General features: G+C 37.0%; 1 protein-coding gene across 8 annotated transcripts in view; it reads left to right on the top strand.

Annotated features, from left to right (window-relative positions):
- FGF12 (fibroblast growth factor 12) overlaps window positions 1-20,250 on the top strand; it is a 584,819-nt gene that overhangs the window by 549,547 nt on the left and 15,022 nt on the right. For all 8 annotated transcript variants that reach the window (XM_035276103.3, XM_003734814.6, XM_078350516.1 and 5 more), the window contains one exon: window positions 11,716-11,914. In XM_035276103.3, the coding sequence (XP_035131994.1) occupies window positions 11,716-11,914 (199 nt within the window). The remainder of the gene's footprint in view (window positions 1-11,715; window positions 11,915-20,250) is intronic.

Below are 20,250 nucleotides of genomic sequence, written 5' to 3'. Positions count from 1 at the left end.
TGGGCATGGTGGCTCAAGCCTGTAATCCCAGCACTTTGGGAGGCTGAGGCAGATGGATCACGAGGTCAAGAGATTGAGACCATCCTGGTCAACCTGGTGAAACCCCATCTGTACTAAAAATTCAAAAAATTAGCTGGGCATGGTGGCGTGTGCCTGTAATCCCAGCTACTCAGGAGGCTGAGGCAGGAGAATGGGCTGAACCCAGGAGGGAGAGGTTGTGGTGAGCCGAGATTGCACTCCAGCCTGGGTAACAAGAGCGAAACTCTGTCTCAAAAAAAAAAAAAAAATTAGCTAGGTATGGTGGTGTACACCTGTAACCCCAGCTACTTGGGAGGCTGAGGCAGGAGAATTGCTCCAACCCAGGAGGCAGAGGTTGTAATGAGCCAAGATTGTGCCACTGCACACCAGCATGGGTGGCAGAGTGAGACTGTGTCAAAAAAAATTAGGAAACTTTATGTAAAAAACATGGTTTTTAGCCTTAGTTGATAATTTCTGGTACCTTTTAGTGTATGAAATGTGACTTTCCAAAAAGTAGAAGAACATTTAACTTTAAATATGGGCATTCAACAACACCCCCACTTTCATCCTTATATTAGGAAAGGAAGGCACAGGCCGAGGCAGTAGATGCATATATCTTGTCATGATTTTCAAGTTCAATCATAGTGAGACAAATGGTTGCATATTGTGCACATGCTCACTTGTAAGAACCAAAGGTGTTTTCAATGGAGAATTGTGCTGCTCCTCCAATGTCTGCTCTACATATGTCATCTCTAGAACACTCATGAAAATTATTTTGATGATAACAGTGAATTATAATATAATATATCCCCTCATCCACCTGCCATCTCCTGCCTCACTTCTATACTTACGGTCTTCTGGCTAGAGGCTGAGGCTGAGTCCAATGGTATTGTGGTACAATGCCTCATTAGGAGGTGATAAGAACCTGAAATTACCACGTCACTTATCTCCAATTGACAGCACCAAGTTCCACTACCAGAGAAAGAAAAGTGATCTGATATCTCTGTGTTCTCTATATATAGATGGCCAAATTGAGCCTTAAGCAAGATAGTCTTGATTAAGCTGTCACAGGTAAGAGATCCTTATGACACATTATGTGGAGTCCACAAGTACAGTGACTTTTTTCTTTCTGCTGCTCAGGCTACTGCATTCTCATTTATGATATTAGTTATCACCTGAAATTGTAACCAGGAGTAAGGAAAGTGAGTAATAAGTCAGGTACCATATGCCTGATACACCTTCATTGTCTAGTCTAATAATCACAGTCTGGCCAGATGCAGTGACTCATGCCTGGAATCCCAGAATTTTGAGAGGCCAAGGCAGGCAAATCCCTTGAGGCCAGGAGTCTGAGACCAGGCTGGCCAATATAGTGACACCCTGTCTCTACTAAAAATAAAAAAATTAGTGGGGTATGGTGGCACACACCTGTAATCCAAGCTACTCGGGAGGCTGAGGCACGAGAATCACTTGAACCCGGGAGGCAGATGTTGCAGTGAGTAGAGATTGCACTGCTGCACTCCAGCCTGGGCAACAGAACAAGACCATCTCAAAAAAAAAAAAAAATCAACCTTATAGTGACAATACAATTAACCTTAATTTGCAGATATGAAACTGAGTTTCAGAGAAGTTAAGTAATTTGCTCAAGGTCAAAAATCAGGCATCTGAATATTTTTGTCTGTCTACTTCCAACTCCACATTTCCAACATATCACAGGCCGCATTATTTTATGATGGTATAAATTTACCTTGTTTCCTTGTCAGATGATGCAAAGAATGTGTTAACAAAGAACTTTTATTTTTAGAGGAATCAACTCGGTAGTTTTCCAGTAAAAATTATTTCAAAAGTGTATAAACAAAGGTTTCCATATCTGCAGAGTTTTTTTTTTTAAGTTATAAAATTAGACTTGTTCTAGTCAAAGTAATCCTACTTTTTTTTCAATTTAATTCATTTGAGATAATGTAATTTGGCGTTTTCTTTGCCTCTTGTCAGAATGGATAGCAATAGTTCTCTTGCTTGATTTAGTATCCTATGTCTGACAACACAGTTAACAAAGTAGCAGCTAATATAGCAAGGGTCTTCAAGTTCTCTGCATCCGAAGGCCATCAGTGAAATTAGCAAACCAGAAGCTTCACAGCCAAATATCCAGTGATGATAACCAAAGAGACTGTCTCTGGAGTTGTTGGATGAAAATTGTGTTGAAGGAATCCCCAATTGTTTTTTCTTTCTTTCTTTCTTATACAAATCCACATCAACAAGGTTGCACGGCAAAAAGAGAAGGTGATTATGTACATTAAAAAGAGTTTAGATTTGGGGTTTTAATTGGAAAGGAAAGAACCAAAATCAGAGGCCCTTTTTTATCTGGCATATGCATGAAAATCAATAATTTCTACATACCATATAGAGAATCATTAGTCATAATTACTAATACAGTAGCAAAATCTATTTCTCTGAATAATTTTTCTGTTTGTTTTTTAAATAATAATATATTACCACTATTTCTTTCATAGAAAACCTCTATTTTTGAAGTAACAACCTTTCATATAGGCTCTTTGATTTTAATATTTATTTAATATGAATAATATAGCTATAAAATAAGACAAAAGTGACATTTGAGATTGTGTAACTTGGCATTTCTCTTTCACATTTAGAGAAACTGAGAGCATAGGAAAGAAAGAGGCCTTTCCAACTTGATCACAACTTAGAGATACACAGGAATAAAAGTTCAGATTTTATGATGTCTTTTCAACAAATTATTTTGTTGTAGTCAATTTTTTGTTAATACCCAGAACCATTAAGAATATGAGGGGAATGTGGTAATTGTGGTGGCTACCTTCAAGAAGCTCAAACAAATTCATATATATTTTAATCCCAGAGAGGGTGAAGTTATAAAGGAAAACAAAAGCAAGATCAAGGGTTAGAAAGTGACTGGAAGAAGTGCTAAATTATGTAAGGTAGTCAAGGGAGCCTTCTCTGAGGTAGTTACATTTAAGCAGTAACCTGAACGAAATAAGAGATCAAACCATGTTAATATTGTTACTGAAGAGATGTTCAAGAACAAGGAATATTGATTGTGAAGGATTTGAAATGGGACATGCTTATTGTGTTGCTTGGAGACCAGTGGCTGAGTACAGTGAGTGTTCATTCATTGACTGCACATTCACCCATGGGTTATCTCAGCCAGAGCAGTAAGGTGGAAATAGAGATCTGCAAAGAGCAGGGTGAAGATGAATAATGGTTATGGTATCATGCAATTACATTAACCATACAGTGCTACCTACACAGGTGCTGTATTTCTACTGGATTTGGAAAGCATGCATTTGACAAGTAAAGCTCACAGGAGCAAAAGTGACTGCGAATTAATCACATAACATTCTTTACCTTTGAAGAAATTTATTCAGAGCAGATGTCGTACTAAAATGTAGAAACCTTTAAAGTTACAATATATCGCAGTTGTCTGTGACAATAAATAATCTCAAATAATTATATAGGCCTTTATAGTTATCAAAGAACTTTCATATGTTAAATAATTTGATCATTACAAGCCCCCGAGTCTGTATAGTCAATGTATCTTCAGTGTACAGAGGAGGAAGCTGAGGTTTAGAGAAGTTAACTGACTTGCTAAAGGTCAGGTAGAGAATTGTCAGTGAATGATAAATCAGAAATTTACATAATCTGAATAATTTTCCAGAAAATATTTACTGTTTATTTCTCCATGTGTCCTGGACAATTCCTTTTTTCTATTTTGTTCACTTGATATCTTGTTATAATTATTCTGTAGACCTTTGCAAGTGATTACTTTTAACTCGGGCAGTTTCACAAACACTATTAGTCAATCAAACATGCAAGCATGGGCGTTGTGTAATATAATGGTCTGGAATAGAAAATAAAAAGGAGAATGTGTTCATTGGAGACAGAATGGAACATATGTTTTTTGAGTAAGTTTTGTGATCCACAATGTTATATTTTCATCTTCAACAAAGTTTGCTTGCAACCTATAAGTGAAGGATTGTTATTTGGTATTAAAATTGCCATATATAATCTGTTAGCTAATTATGTAGGAAAAACATGATTTTGAAAGAAGGACGAATATTTGGGGGAAGTAATATTTGTCATTTTACTTCATCTTCAACTTATTTTTAATGTGAGAATTATTGCTTCCAGGTTAATGGGATTGAAAAAAGGATTTTTGAGAAAATTAAGTCGCATGTCCAAGTTCGTACAGGTGAAGGGACTGAGTCAGTACTGTCAATCAGTTCTATCTCATCATGTAATCTTTACTATTTCCCTGACTTAAAATATTGTTATATTTACTAAAACAAGAATAAACAGAGTGCTGAATTGCTGGGATTTATAAAAAGCATCGAAGAGGATTATGTCCCTATGAGCCAGAGCTCACACTGTCTACTATAGGAGCAAGAAAAACCATCGTGATTCAAGATAGAGTACATTAAATGCTAAAAGAAATATCAAACACTATGAGAAGCTAAAGGAAGAAAAGTTTGCTATAACCCAAAGTAACTTGAAAGGGTATCAGTTATGGTCCTGTCTGACAGAGAAATAGAGAGAACAGCTTGAGCAAAGCACAGCTTGAGGGTTAGAAAGTGGGGGCATTGCAAGAAATTAGTGTGTGATGAAAACAATTTTGGCAGTGGGAGTCAAACCTGAAAAGAAGCAGCATTTTAGCTGTAGATTCACTCAAATGTCTAAATTTCTGTCTATGTATCCTTCATGATGTTCACATCATAAGGGGAATTCCATTCCGATTGTGGGCAGGGGGAAAGGGCCAAACTGACAAAGTTAGAGGCTGGCTATAAAGGAAAGGATTTTTCTTAGTGGCGGACCCTAAGAAGCTGGAAACTGTGTAGAAGATCTGTCGTCTAAGTGCAGAGAGAAGAATCAGGAAGAAATTCAGTGTGGGAGAGGAATTAAGATAGAGTGTAAAACTATGAAGGTGGGGTGAGGGAGAATTCTAGGGAGAGTAGGTTGGAATCCCGTGGGACAGGGAGAGACTAAAAGGGGTCCTGATTCTTGGGCTTAAGTAGGCCTAGTTTCAGCATTCATTCATCATCTGGATTAAAATGGGTCGGAGTTTTTAACTTTTGAGGGCAAAGCTAGGATGGATAGGTATTTGGAATATGAAAAAGAATTGGTCAAATATTGGCTTATACAATGATGGAACAAAAACTCAGTTCTGCAGATGCTGATAAAAGAGCGAGCACTCAAAAATAATTTTGGAACACTCTCAAAATATTCATATTCCACTGAAGTGAAAGTCACATAAGTTGAAGAATGGACAGATCTTAAAGTAATAATTATGAAAAACAGACCTGTCGTTTCACATATCTACACATATGATGTGACCATGGAGCTGTTTCTATTTCAACAAATTTCTATAAGCTTTAATATGATACCTACATTGAACTGAGAGCTCAAGATTATAGAAAGAAGCAAAACTCATGAGCTGCAACATAACTACTGGTTAGCCTTACAAAAGAAAAAAAAATCCTTCTTATACTGGTTATTTACTCCTCTTTCTGTTATGTACACTGGATCAAGGTGGTCTAGGATTTTATCACCTTTGACTTCAAGCCTGACTGTTTCCATCATACATTAGATTTGTGGTCAATATGAACGCACATTTTATAACCACAGAATTCTTTCTGAATATTTGTGATTGTCTAAGTCTTTGCCGAAAGCTTTAGATTATTTTTAAAATGTCTACATATTTGTAATCTGCCTTAGCTACTCTTATGGCACAAGGTCCTGGATGTTGGAGCAGATATAAACATGTGTGACAAAAGCAGAATTTAGTGCCTTGTTAAGAGTCATTGTATTTTTCCTGCTATGTGAAAACTCAATAATGATGAGTCGGAGATTTTAAAAATTCTAAACATTTATAACATGCGTCCATATGCGTGATTTTCCTCAAAATTAACTCGATTTACAGTTTAAAATGTGAAATTCGGGGAGTTGTAACCACTTAGCCAAAGTCCCACAGCTAATATATGTGGAGCCAGAAGGAAAACCCTGATTGGTTTTCTTACTCCATGCATAGGGCTCTGATTCCTTATTACAGAAACAGAAAGATAAAATAGCAAATATAATACAAATTCTTTCATGCCTAACTCCATATTGAAATTAAAACTGCTCCTATATTGTAAAGTTTCTACCTAACATGACTGTGGAATCTGGCTCAGTGCCATGAAGGTTTCCCTTCCAGATTATAGGGGAGTCTGCCTGTGTCCACACAAGTGCCTGCAGCAAACTTCTGCCATGTTTCCACCCGGAAATGTCTTGCCCTTGTCAAGTATTAATAGCTGTCTCATTTTCAAAGTCTGACTCTGAGTAGCCCTGCTGGAATGATATTGAATGGAAAACTCCACTTGGCTTTTCATTGCTGATTAGGACCTGGATGCTGTATAAGAAATACCCCATTTGTCAATTTAGTAGTTCAAAGCCCAGCTCCTGCCTAATGCTGTTCCTGGCTCAGGACCCCAGGAATCTAGCTCATGTGCCATCTTTCTGACTTTACTGTTCCAGGAGGGAATTTTAAACAAGTATGAAACAGAAACCCGAGAGTCATTATTTATTAAATGAAAGTGTTATTTTTGTGATGTATAAATGACACTGTAGTAATTATATATCACTGAAATGATTTCTTTCTTTGTTTTTTGTTATATTTTAAGTTCTGGGTTACATGAGCAGAACATGCAGGTTTCTTACATAAGTATACATGTGCCATGGTGGTTTGCTGCATCCATCACCCCGTCATCTACATTAGGTATTTCTCCTAATGTTATCCCTCTCCTTGCCCCTAACCCCCTGTTATCCCTCAACAGGCCCTCGTGTATTATGTTCCCCTCCCTGTGTCCATGTGTTCTCATTGTTCAACACCCACTTATGAGTGAGAACATATGGTATTTGGGTTTCTATTCTTGTGTTGGTTTGCTGAGAATGATGGTTTCCAGCTTCATCCATGTCCCTGCAAAGGACATGAACTCATCTATTTTTATGGCTGTATAGTATTCCATGGTGTATATGTGCCACATTTTCTTTATCCAGCCTGTCTTTGAAGGGCATGGTTTCTGTCATAATGGCTAAGTCTTGCTCAAATCAAGCTTGGCATCAAAAGCAGGATTGTCTATGCAGTAGGAAAGCAATGTGTGGCATTGATAGAAGTGCAGAACCACCAGCGAGGAGCTCACTGTTCTAGCATAGGGTCTGGATAGGCCTCTAACTTTCTATGACAATGGGGACAATTATTTCACTATCATGAGCTTTAGTTACCTTGTTAAATAAAAGTGCCAAATTGTACTATTACTAAGCAGCTTTCTATCTATCTTCACATTTACATGTTTCTGTGATGTACGTTCATAAGGAAGAATATGTTATCACCATCTACATATATGAAGATATATACTTATGCAAAACAGGAATTATTTTTTCCCTAACTCCTTTATAAAGTCTGAAATCTTATACATATAATATATTGCTTGAACTTTGTAGAGTTTCTTAGGGTTAATACTATGTTTGTTAATATTGGACTAGATCTAGAAAAAAAAAAGCTTTGGGATTATTTTAATTAATTTGTTTTTTTTTTAAAGAAAATGAATTAAAATCCATACCTAAATTTAAGCATTTTAAAAATACTTTAACTTAGTCTAGAAGAAAACCAGAACTTAACATTATCATCTAAATTGGATCTGAATTCGTTTTATGCATATACTTGGCAGTGATTAAACTGTCCTGACAATATTGAGACAAGGCCTTGGAAGAGCTGCTTTCCTTCATATGGGTTATCATGTAGCCCTGTGCTGCCAGGCAAGGAAAGTACAATCGTTTCATTCTTTTGCTCACTTTCTTTAGTCACCTTGTTTATCTAATTTTTTTTTTTTTGAGATATCATTTGAATGCCATGTAATTTACTTTTTCTTTTCCACTGAGTTTTGCTCTTGTTACACAGGCTGGAGTACAGCCATGCAATTTTGGTTCACTGTGACCTTTACCTCTCAGGTTCAAGCAATTCTCCTCCCTCAGCCTCCTAAGTAGCTGGGACTACAGGTATGTGCCAGCATTCCCAGCTAATTTTTTGTATTTTAGTAGAGATGGGGTTTCACCATGTTGGCCAGGATGGTGTCGATCTCCTGATCTCATGATCCGCCTGCCTCTGCCTCCCAAAGTGCTGGGATTATAGGCGTGAGCCACAACGCCCAGCTGAGTAATTTACTTTTTTAAAGTGTATTCGTGCTTTAGTGGTTTTTGGTATATTGGGAAAGTTGTGCAGACATCACCAGTATCTAACCCCAGCACACTTTGTCTCTCCAACAAAGCAGTCACTCCACCCTTACCCATCCCACCTCCGTCCCCAATCCTTGATAACCACTACTCTACTTACTATCTCTGGATTTGCTTATTCTGGATATTTCATATAAATAGAATCATACAACATGTGACCTTTGTGTTTGGCTCCTTGCACTTAACATAATGTGTTTGAGGTTCATCCATGTTGCCACATAAATCAGCATTTCATTCTTTTTTTATAATTAAATATTACAATTACATTCTCTAGAAATATCACACTGTATGTATCCATTCATCACTTGATAGATGTTTGGGTTGTTTTCACATTATAAAAAATGTTACTGTGAACATTTGTGCACAAGTTTTGTGTGCACACATGTTTTCATTAATCTTAGAACTGTACCTAAAAGTGGAACTTTTGTATTGCGTGGCAACTGTATGTTTAACCTTTTGAGGAACTGCCAACCTATTTTTCACAGCTTCTGCATCACTGTACATTTCCACAAGCAATGTATGTGACTTGTAGTTTTTCACATCCTCACAAACACTTTATAATGTCCATTTTAAAATTATAGCCATTCGATCATTTAAAAATCTGGTAACAACAGATGCTGGAGAGGATGTGGTGAAATAGGAACACTTTTACACTGCTGGTGGGAGTGTAAATTAGTTCAACCATGGTGGAAGACAGTGTGGCGATTCCTCAAGGACCTAGAAATAGAAATTCCATTTGACCCAGCAATCCCATTACTGGGTATATATCCAAAGGACTATAAATCGTTCTACTATAAGGACACATGCACACGAATGTTCATTGCAGCACTGTTTACAATAGCAAAGACCTGGAATCAACCCAAATGCCCATCGATGATACACTGGACAGGAAAAATGTGGTACATATACACCATGGAATATTATGCAGCAATCAGAAATGATGAGTTCGTGTCATTTGTAGGGACATGGATGAACCTGGAGAACATCATTCTCAGCAAACTGACACTAGAACAGAAAATAAAACACTGCATGTTCTCACTCATAGGCGGGTGTTGAACAATGAGAACACATGGACACTGGGAGGGGAGCACTACACACTGGGGTCTGTTGTGGGGAATAGGGGAGGGACAACAGGGGGTGGGGAGTTGGGAAGAGATAGCATGGGGAGAAATGCCAGATATAGGTGAAGGGGAGGAAGGCAGCAAATCACACTGCCACGTGTGTACCTATGCAACTATCTTGTATGTTCTTCACATGTACCCCAAAACCTAAAATGCAATAAAAAATATATAATAAAAAATAAAATAAAATTATAGCCATTATAGTGAATGCAAACTAATAGGTCATGGTCATTTGTTTCTTTTATTCTTAAACTAGTAGTTCATTTACTTAAAACTGAGAGTACTCTAAGAAATCATATTTCAGGATTGATATAAACATAATATTCATTTATTGCTACTATTCTTATTTTACTGTCTACAGTTTCTACTCCAACTTTCTTTGGGGAGCATTGTTTTGGACTTTTTTGTTTTGAGATAGGTCTTACTCTGTTGCCCAAGCTGGAGTGTGGGGTAGGATCTCTGCTCACTACAACATCCACCTCCCTGGTTCAAGCCATCGTCTGACCTCAGCCTCCTGAGTAGCTAAGAATATAGGTGCATGCCACCACACCTAGCTAAGTTTTACATTTTTAGTAGGGACAGGTTTTCACCATGGTGGCCAGGCTGGTCTTGAACTCCTGACCTCAAATGATCTGCCTACCTCAACCTCCCAAAGTGCTGGCATTACAGATGTAAGCTACCACCCCCAGCCTACTTCAATTTTCTTAGCCTCATTTTCTTTTGTCTATAATGTTAGAACTATTCAAAATCAAACTGGGTGGAGTAGTACACACCTGTAGTTCCAGCTACTTGGGAGGTTGATGTGGGAGGATCCTCTTGGCCCAGGAGTTTGAGGTCAGCCTAGGCAACATAGCAAGATCCCATTTCTCTCTTTTTTTTAAATTTTATTTTTATTTTTAGTAGAGTCAGGGTTTCACTATATTGGCCAGGCTGGTCTCAAAGTCATGACCTCCCGATCCACCTACCTCAGCCTCCCAAAGTGCTGGGATTACAGGCATGAGCCACTGTGCCCAGCCAAGACCCCATCTCTGAAAATAAAAAGAAGAGAGAGAAAGAGAGAGAGCGCACTCTCTACAAATAACGTCAGCAGATTGACATGGGAGTATCACCTATAAGGACATGGTTTCAACCAACTCTATTCCTATATTCATTAAAAACTTAATTCCTGGTTTGCTTGCATTAAATCATGAGGGCCTCAGATTGAAAATTTTCCGTTACGTGGAGAAGAAGATGGTGACTGGTGAATATGTCTGACATATAGGACTCCTGTTTATTTGTACCTGAAGAAGATGCTATATGATTTGTTTTTCTTCTGCTTGTCTCAGAAGGGGAGAAATGTTTGCCTTCCACAAAATACATTTTGTTCATTTGACATGTTAGGATATGATTTTATTGTATTGATTTTTAAATATCATTACAAGTCACTAAAAAAGACTCAGGCAGAAAAGCTGAGCCTAAGAGGCAGTGATTGTGAAGCAATAAATGTGAGCTCTGGCATTGACCCAGTAATTTTTTTAAATGTATATTTGAATTAATCATATAATCTTTCGGTTTTCTCACTTACCAAATATTGGAGTTGAAGTACAGGATCTTCTGGTTTCTTCTGAGACTAAAATTTTCATTCTGTGTTTCACTGAGGTCAATAGTAATAGTAATCACTAATACTATTAGTAATTTTCTTCAGTGTAATAGTAATTTTTTTCCTATTACTCATTCCTGGGCTTTTTGCCTGAGATTTTGATAACTAAGGAAAAAATGTTTTAAGAAAATTAAGGGAGAAGTTACTGACATTAGAAAAGTGGTGATTTTACTGAACAAGCTGTGGCTGTGTAATACATTTTTATATATACAGAATAGTATCTTCAGAAGCATTGTGCGTGCCTATATTTGCTGTGGTTATATTTGATTTTGATTTTGATGATAAATTTATGTTTCTTACTGACAGGTTATGGGCGAGTAAATGAGGAATGGCCAATCACTTTAGTTTACAAAGCATATTGCTAGGATCAAAGCACAGACTTGGTCACGGTCTAAATGCTTTTAACTTAGCTCCGAGCCTGAGCAAGTTGTGTTCTCTGTGGTAAAGGTTGGCTAGAGAGGAAATCATGTTTTTTGATTTTGTGTGATGAATCTTTACAACCAAAGGCTAATAGAAATTATATGTAATTGCCTTTCATTTGTTCTTAACAGAGGTCATGAATTTCAAACTTATTGGATTTAAGCATTCACTGATTCACCTTTAAATCATTTCTCTTTTTTGTGTCCTTTTTTTTTTTTACAGGATGTTTTCACTCCAGAATGCAAATTTAAGGAATCTGTGTTTGAAAACTACTATGTGATCTATTCTTCCACACTGTACCGCCAGCAAGAATCAGGCCGAGCATGGTTTCTGGGACTCAATAAAGAAGGTCAAATTATGAAGGGAAACAGAGTGAAGAAAACCAAGCCCTCATCACATTTCGTACCGAAACCTATTGAAGGTATGAAACCACCTTACTGTCTTTGTTGAACTCTTATTTGCGTGTTGCTGTCAATCTGCTCCTTGCCCTTTTGCTGCACAGGGTTTGCCTGCAATGCAAAGGATCAGAAGAAAGATTCAAAACAAATATTCAGAAAACACAATAGTATCTCTTCCTTTTTCTTTCTTTTTTTCTTTTTTCTTTTCTTTGAGATGGAGCCTTGCTCTGTCACCCAGGCTAAAATGCAATGGTGCGATCTCACCTCACTGCAACCTCCACCTCCCAGGTACAAGCAATTCTCCTACCTCAGCCTCCCGAGTACCTGGAAATCTCTTCCTATTAAAAAAAAGAATAAAAATAGGAAAATTCTATTACAGATACTTGGCACTTAAAAAAATGCCTGACTATAGAAGGTGGAAATTTTTGAAAGTAGAAAAGGAGTGGTAGTTACTATCAGGTATGTAATTTCCTCCTTTTTCAAACCTAATAATTTAATTTCTCAAGATATACTCTTGAAAAACCAATAATACTTTTGTATTTATGGTATTACATTTTATCCTTCTTAGGTTATCCTATAACCTTTCTCTCATCATCATTTAATACTCTGTTCATTTATTTCCAATTGACCATTAGACTAAACTATATATTAGACTAAACTATGTGTGTGTGTGTTTTCCTGAGGAAACAAATATTTGGCAACTAGGTTATGCTTCCTCAGAAGTTCCTTAACTAGGATGACAATATATCATTTGGGCAACCACATTTATTGAATTTAGCCAAGCTTTCTACTACAGGCTAAGTAAGTTTGTTTCTCCTCTGAAAGTAACATTATAATCACTTTAAACATTGGCTCAGCATCCTTGTCTGAGGAAATGAGAAAATTGAGGCAGTGCAACTCTGTGACTTAGTGAAGCTTGCTGTCCCCTGAATAACTCACATGGCATGATCAGTCAACCAGTGTACACAGTGCCTGCTGCATAGTACATAGCACTGTGACTGCAAACATTTAAGTCAATACTGTCTTCCTATGTTCCCAACACTGGATACAATGTGATATCCAAAGCGCCTAGCCCCTCTCAGGTCTCTCTTCACATGCTGTGCCTTCAGCACATGAAATGAACTTTTCTTTCCTGCAGTATCTTTTCACTCTTATTGGCCTCATATTGTTCATCATCCCTGCTCCTTCAGATTTCATCCACTTATCTCATCTGCCTGGAAAATATGCCTATTAGTCTTTGTAAAAAAAAATAATTCAAGAGTCAATACTTCTATGATGCCCTTCCTGACTTTCTTCAAATAGAGTTAAACATTCTATTACCTTGTCATTATATACATTTCTCTCCCATAGAAATTATGGCATTAAATTTGCCCGTTGCCTCTCTGTCTGCTCTTACTCATGGTTAGCTGACTTTTTTTTCTTGTGTTTTTGTTTTTTTTAAGATGGAGTTTTGATCTTGTTGCTCAGGCTATAGTGCAATGGCTTAATCTCAGCTCACTGCAACCTCCGCCTCCCAGTTTCAAACGATTCTCCTGCCTCACCCTACCGAGTAGCTGAGATTACAGGCATGCGCCACCATGCCCGGCTAATTTTGTAGTTTTAGTAGAGATTGGGTTTCTCCATGTTGGTCAGACTGGTCTCGAACTTTCAACCTCAGGTGATCTGTCCACCTCAGCCTCTAAAAGTGCTGAGATTACAGGCATGAGCCACCATGCCCAGCCACCGTGCACGGCTCACTCTATGAATAAACAGAACATGTTTTATTTTTCTTCAGATCTCCCTGTGTTTTCTATAATAACTGGCATATCATAGACAGATATTTGATAATCAGTTGTCCAATAGGTGAACATGTGAATGAATTAATGAATAGAAAAGTATGAAGACAAGGAAGAGTATATATGCTAGAGAACTTTATGATATTTTTAGAGGTTTACTCAGAGCAGTAGTAAAATGTAAAATGTGTTGCATTACATACTGCAGAATTTATACTGAGACTTAAAGACAAGAAGCTATTATTCCACAAAATATAAGATATCATCAAGAAGCTAATATTTAAACTCACCTTCAGGGCTAGGCCAGGTTCCTGCAATTTGACATGAGAGGTGGGGATTAGGCAGACAAAAACATTCCAGGTGCAGTGTGAGTGAAGGAAGGAAAGGTTAAGCAAAGGGTACCTGAGAAGTAAATAATATTTTCACAGGGAAATATATGGATTCTCGAAAATGAAATGTTTGATGAATTATGCTCTTAGTTATTGCATCATTGTAATCTATGCATTTACATTGATCTTCTTCTTATAAAAGTAGTACAAGGTCATTAACAATTTTTGGAAATTTTGGACAATTTGGAAAATTTAGGAAAGTATAAGAAAAATAAATCCAAAACAAAACATTTATCCCCTTCATGGATAATGCCCTTTATGTTGAATCCCACCCTCCTGACCTCACTTAAAAATACACCTATAACCTATCCTCCTAATTATAGCTGCTATCTGTACTTTGGTTAGCCAAGTTTCCTTTTGGGTCTGGATGGTCGTGTACATGTACAACTGGACATTCCTATCTGTATGGGTTAGAATTAAGGTTGTCTTCACACAACACAAACTCATGTGAACAACAGCTTAATCATATAAAGTTTTATTCTCTCACAAAACAAATCTAGAGACCAGTTATCCAAGCTGCTACTGTGCTTTCTCAATTGGTAGGGGTCTTGGCTGCATCTAGCATTTAGTTAGTACCTTTCTCCGCAGTGTGTTGCTATGGGTCATTTACAGCTGTGCACTGCACCATGAACACAGCCACACACACTAGCCCTGGATCTGCCCTTCTGTCTATGATCTAACCAGTATCTTATTCTAGCCAAAGGGCAGAGAAGAGATGAAGAATACAGAAGGAAGACCCAGGGCCAGTTTTCTTTTCAAGTTGTCCCTGGTAACTGCCATATGATACTTATCCCACTGGCCACAACCTAGTCAGGTGGTCACACTTAGGTGTAGAGAAGCTAAGAATGTCATTTTTTTTTTTTGATAGCCATATACCAAATAAATGTTCTGTGACTAGGGGATAATGCGTGAATGGGTACTGAGACCAAAAACTCTGCTTCAGACTTACAGCCTCTTAACTTTAGAATATCTCTGATTTCCTGCTTTTCTGATTGACATCTTTTGGTAGATTACCTTGGTTTTACTTTATGTCATTGAGTAATCCTTTAGAATTATTTTCTTTTTGTTCTGCGGAAAAAAATCCATTCTAAATCAGACTCACTAATACCTCAATTCACTTTCAAGGATTTTTGTCTCTCTAGGAGTGAAGTGTATAGAATATGATGATAACCACTTCCAAAAATGAAAACGAAAAGTTAATTGGTTTTAGATCAAATACCTTCTCATTCCCTATAAATGTCTTCACCTTTTGCCTTAGAGAACTAACTTTATTGAACAATCTTAGGTAACACTTTTATAAATGCTTACTCTGTGTTGGTGCTATTCTAAGTATGTCTCAATTTCTGTCTCATACTTTTCATTCCATTTGTATGAAGTAGGTTCCATTTACAAACATGAAAAATGAAACACAGAGAGATACCAAGTAATTTGTCCTAAATCATGCAGCTAGCAATTGGCAAAGCCAGAACTGAAACCAAAGCGTTTTGATTTGAACAAGTTCTTAAACCCCTTTTAAAACTGGTAAGATAGGCTACGGTTTGAGATTGAAAAAGATGCAGATGTAACTTTAACATAGTGGACCCTAGTAAATGATCTTGAATAAATGTCTCCTAATTGCTTTTCTTTTTAAAAATCTGCAATATATCCCTAACCCTTAGAAATAAAAGTTCTTGCAGATTAATGGAGAGATCATCACGCTCTTATAACTTACACGAAACACATAGAATTGGATGGTTCTTTTCTGCCTCCTATGTGTTTTTATGTCATTATAATACAGAAAATTTGAACAATTACCTGAAGATTCTCCATGTAGTTATACAGTACATCATTAAGTGATTTTGTCAGGTCACCATTATTATCAAAGATATGTACACTTGAGGTTGTATTAGGCATTATTCTACTGGGCATTGAAACCTTTTTCCTCACTGCTGGGATACCTAAATTATTTTTGCTGTCACCGTTACTGCTATTAATTGTCTTACTATTTCTGTATGCAGTTTATTAAATTACAATTTGCTAGTCAGGTTGCATATGTTATCTCAAGCTTCACAATTGTTCTATATTTTTATCCTCATTTTACAGATGAGGAAACTTATATTTACAGTAATGGAGTAATCAGTCCAAGACCACAGGGCTAGATAAATACAGAACTGGGATTGCAGTCCAGGAACCCTAATGTCAATGCCTATGCATGTCACCCCCACACTGCATTGCCCTTCAATCTGAAGTAAGCCTGTGAATATGCAAATACTCAAAAAATTCAGTGATAGCAAAGCAGAAATGTTATACTATGAAGCAATTTGAATAGTAAATTAGTTTTAAACCATGTAAAATTGAGGCAGGTATAGATGATATGATGAGAAATATGCATATTGGTAAGCAATCAGATAAAACAGTTAATGGAATGGCATATTCAAGCTAGGCAAGAAAGAATTAAAAATGCATCACTTCTTTTCTGGTGAATTCTAACAGGTTTTATTTCCAACGCAGTAAAAAAATCAGACCAGATGATTCCTAAAGTTCTTTGACAATGATATTGTATGTCAGTCTTTATAAGCCCGTTACTGTAAAACCACGTTCCTTCATAGAACCTAGCATAGAATTTACATATAAAAATGGTCTAAACATATTTTCTTTATTTAATTATTGAATAAATAAATTACAGCTTTATGAGCTATTTCCATTATTTGTCATTTTTTTTTCAGATGAGGGGATAGAATGAAAGGCATCCTAGCCATAACTCTTATCTTTAAATAGATTTTAGGCCAGACATGGTGGCTCACACCTGTAATCCCAGCAATTCGGGAAATCAGGTTGGGTGAATCACTTGAGGCCAGGAGTTCAAGACCAGCCTGACCAACATGACAAAATCCTGTCACTACTAAAAAATACAAAAGTTAGCCAGGTCTGGTGGTACACACCTGTAATCCCAGCTACTTGAGAGGCTGAGACACAAGAATCACTTGAACCTGGGAGGCGGAGTTTGCCAGGAACTGAGATAGCACCACTGCACTCCAGCCTCGGCAATAGAGAAAGACTCTATCTCAAAAATAAATGAATAAATAAATAGATAGTTTTTTATAATATTCTTCCTCAGGTCAGGTATGAAGCATATAACTAGATGATACTTTTAGAAAACAATTAGAAAATGATAGCTCCATAAGCTATCTTGCTGCTAATGGGTTAACCAAAAACAGTTGTTGACTATTTTATTTATAATGTTTAAAGGAATTTTTGTAACCCTGTAAGCCCAATGCTCATACTGTTAACATCCCAACAGAGTCCAGCACTGCATAATAAATGAGCCCTTCTTTTGTGAAGGGAATTTACCTATTATTATGGAGGATATGTCAAAGTAGGTTTTTGTTTTGTTTTTTTGCTTTGTGTGTGTGGGTTTTTTTTTTGTTTCAATTTATTTTGTTTTTTATTGCTTATTTGTTTTATAAATATGTCTGCCTTTATCCCAATCCTACTGGTGTTTTCTTTTGAACATCAGGATTCCCAAAATTAAGCTCTGCCAGTTTGAGAATGGTTAAGTCCTACACTGATAACATGATAATAATTCTCCACCAGCTCGTTGTTTCCTTCACTCTTTCACTTCTCAGCCTGTGTTTAGAAACAGGAATGTTAATGAGGGCTTTCGGGGGCACCTATTATACATGAGGTGCCCCTGACACTTATAGACGGATTTGATATTTAAGTACATTACTATGCACATTGCACATCAACCTCTACATAATGGGTCCCCTCCCCTGGAATGTTAGACAACAGCACAGGCTTCCTGATTCTCAATCCTGCCCTTTCAGAGTATTGTTCACAGCACAGATAAGTAACTCCCCCAGATTTAAAGTGTCTTAGTGGTGATCTCCCCCTTTAGCATTAGATACAACAGCCAAATACTCTTTGACAAAGAACAAAATACAATCTCTTCTCCTCCTTCCTCCTTCAGGAAGCACATTACTCAGCTGCTGCAGGTGGCTGAGTATTCAGGATTTGGTTCTTTCCCTCTGAAAAAAAAAATTAATAATCTGTGTACTTTGCAAAGATTTAAGCTTCAAGAACTGAGTCCTGGAGAAATAAATATATTTGCAAAGTACGATCACTAAGTATCAATTGAGAGCCATCCATACAGAAGTATTAAACTTGGAATAAAGGAATATTGATTATTTCTACCAATTTATTTTTTAGTGGGGAGACAGCACTAACACGCACACACATAAGCACGCACACACTCACACACACCTGGGCATATACATGTTATCCATTTCCTTTTTTAGAACTGTTGCTTTAAGCTCATAGAGTCTGATTTAAGACTCAGCAGAATGTAACTGCTGTTTCCCAAACATCAGTGTCGAACCATCTGAAGTGTTCTTTGAAGCTAAAAGATTCTCAGACCAAATCTCCAAAGTGATCTGATGTTTTAAACCTGGGTATGCTGTAGGACACTACAGTTTTAAAAACCTGTCCAGTGATTTCTAAGGGCATTGAGTTTGAGATGCAGTGTTCTGCATTTGGTGTTTCTAAGCTCCAGCCATGGATCATTTAAATTTATTCATATTATTGTGATCAATGTATTGAACTAAATCTAATATAATATAAATTGTCTCTCTGACATCATGAAATTAAGTATATTAAATGTTACATTTTTACATTCCCTACTGTTAAGACAGGTATGTTTTAGTGGAGAATTGAATTAATATATGAAGTTAGAGAGGTAATACTAATTATTTTATTAAATTGACCTCTTAAAGCAACCTAATAGAAATCAAGTTACCAAGAATTCAGAAATGTCTAATTATTTGGATTAAAGTTTTGGCAATTATTTGCTAAGTAGTTGTTTTTTTTTTAATGAAAGCAAGTGTATTAGAGAAGTCAAGAAACAGAAGAATGGCTACTTCATAGGCAGAGCAGCCTTGCTAAGTAATTTTGAGATTACATTCTTCAACCTCAGTCAACTCTGAACATAAAGTCTATTATAAATCCCACCTGTGTCAGAGGAATAATATGAAAATTAGACACTGTAGAAAAGTTGGATTTCTCAAGAGAATTTGGTCAGATCAAACATAAAGTGCCTTTTTCATTTTCCCTTAGAAAATGCACATTGTCCTATTGTGTTTTGTATTGGAAAAATGCTGTGAGATGTGGCATTGCATGAGAAATTAAAGGCAATGAAAATTGAATCTGGAAGAAAAATAATTAATAATTCCAAAATTATATAATAAGGCACCAGAGAGCAGAGCAAATCGGGAGTCTTGATGTTATAAAACTTCAACTGGGGCCGGGCGTGGTGGCTCAAGCCTGTAATCCCAGCACTTTGGGAGGCTGAGGCGGTGGATCACTAGGTCAAGAGATCAAGACCATCCTGGTCAAAATGGTGAAACCCCGTCTCTACTAAAGATACAAAAAATTAGCTGGGCATGGTGGCGTGTGCCTGTAATCCCAGCTACTCAGGAGGCTGAGGCAGGAGAATTGCCTGAACCCAGGAGGCGGAGGCTGTGGTGAGCAGAGATCGCGCCATTGCACTCCAGCCTGGGTGACAAAAGCGAAACTCCGTCTCAAAAAAAAAAAAAAAAACAAACTCCAACTGGTAGGACACTAATGCCAAATTTGATATTTTTATGTCAATAAACTGGAAATAGAAATAAATGGCTTGGTTCTCTTTTGGATTCAACCATACTAAAAGACAAAAGCAGAAAGATGGAGCAAGAAAGAACCTCTATGCAAGTAATTGTTTTAATTACAGAATGGATAATAGCTGCAACTCTTTCTTTTGCATTTTGGATCTCTGCCAGCCTGTGATACTTTCCTCCTGCAAACCATTGTAACTTATTCAAAGCAGCTTTTTGCTGGTTTCTGAATTGAGTCTTTAATACAACCCTCCTGCCTTTTGCCTCTTTCGCACACATTCTTTCTCTCTTTCTCTCTCTCTTTCTCTCTCTCACTCTCTCTTATGCAAACACTACTTTTGCTTTCTTTCTAAATGAACATATAAATCTTTTTGTTCACAATGTCTCTTAACTCATTATAGTAAATGTGTACAGCACAATAGAGGCATTTCTATGGCAATACATTTCCTCCAAGCCAGCACTTAAAATTCTCCAGCAGTTCCAAAAGGATTCCATGTAACATTAATGAAGGTGTGAAATTGCTTTATTTAAATTTTCCACACCCTTCTGTGATCTGCTATTAAGACAATTA

This window comes from Callithrix jacchus, chromosome 15, assembly GCF_049354715.1.
Source record: "Callithrix jacchus isolate 240 chromosome 15, calJac240_pri, whole genome shotgun sequence".
Classification (NCBI taxonomy): Eukaryota; Metazoa; Chordata; class Mammalia; order Primates; family Cebidae; genus Callithrix; species Callithrix jacchus.
This window is presented reverse-complemented; position numbering and strand designations above follow the sequence as displayed.